The following is a 564-nucleotide window of genomic DNA, read 5'->3' as shown; positions in this document are numbered from 1 at the left end:
GGGGAGTTAGTTGGATGGGGTTCAGTATCTGTGTGTGAAAGGGTGGGGAGTTAGTTGGATGGGGTTCAGTGTCTGTGTGTGAAAGGGTGGGGAGTTAGTTGGATGGGGTTCAGTGTCTGTGTGTGAAAGGGTGGGGAGTTAGTTGGATGGGGTTCAGTGTCTGTGTGTGAAAGGGCTGAAGAGATGGAGGGGGGACTGGGGGTCTGACTGTGAGGCAGGGAGCAAATGGAGGAAGGAGACACCCAGGAAATTTAATGTACTTTTTATTTTAATCTTTTGACAACATTTATATTTGTTCTGGTTTTATTTACAGTTTCATTGGGATTTTAAAATGCACAATTTGGAAATTAAATGGCACACGTTTAGTGACCACGTGTTGTCATTGGCGGTTTCTGACCTCCAACCTCTGCTCCTGACGCGAATGTCGTGGGGTCAAGTCATTGTGATGTCACTGGTCGGCCAGAGGCCCCGCCCCTTTTATAGAACCAGATCGGAACCGGAGCAAATTTTCAGCGACTTGTTTTTATGCAAAGTATAAAAGAGCGGATAAAGTTTCTCCCGGAA

The 564-nt window shown here is 46.5% G+C and overlaps 1 protein-coding gene across 3 annotated transcripts in view; it reads right to left on the bottom strand.

The window, feature by feature from the left end:
• Positions 1–246: 246 nt before the first annotated feature.
• The window catches only part of LOC137305098 (butyrophilin subfamily 1 member A1-like), a 39489-nt gene continuing 39171 nt past the window's right edge, over positions 247–564 (bottom strand). For all 3 annotated transcript variants that reach the window (XM_067973879.1, XM_067973880.1, XM_067973881.1), the window contains one exon: positions 247–564. This exon is cut by the window's right edge and continues 455 nt beyond it. In XM_067973879.1, coding sequence (XP_067829980.1) covers positions 478–564 — 87 coding nt within the window. In that variant the 3' untranslated portion in view covers positions 247–477.

This window comes from Heptranchias perlo, chromosome 39 (assembly GCF_035084215.1).
Source record: "Heptranchias perlo isolate sHepPer1 chromosome 39, sHepPer1.hap1, whole genome shotgun sequence".
Classification (NCBI taxonomy): domain Eukaryota; kingdom Metazoa; phylum Chordata; class Chondrichthyes; order Hexanchiformes; family Hexanchidae; genus Heptranchias; species Heptranchias perlo.
The sequence above is the reverse complement of the archived record's forward strand: the minus strand, read 5'-3'. Positions and strand labels throughout refer to the sequence as shown.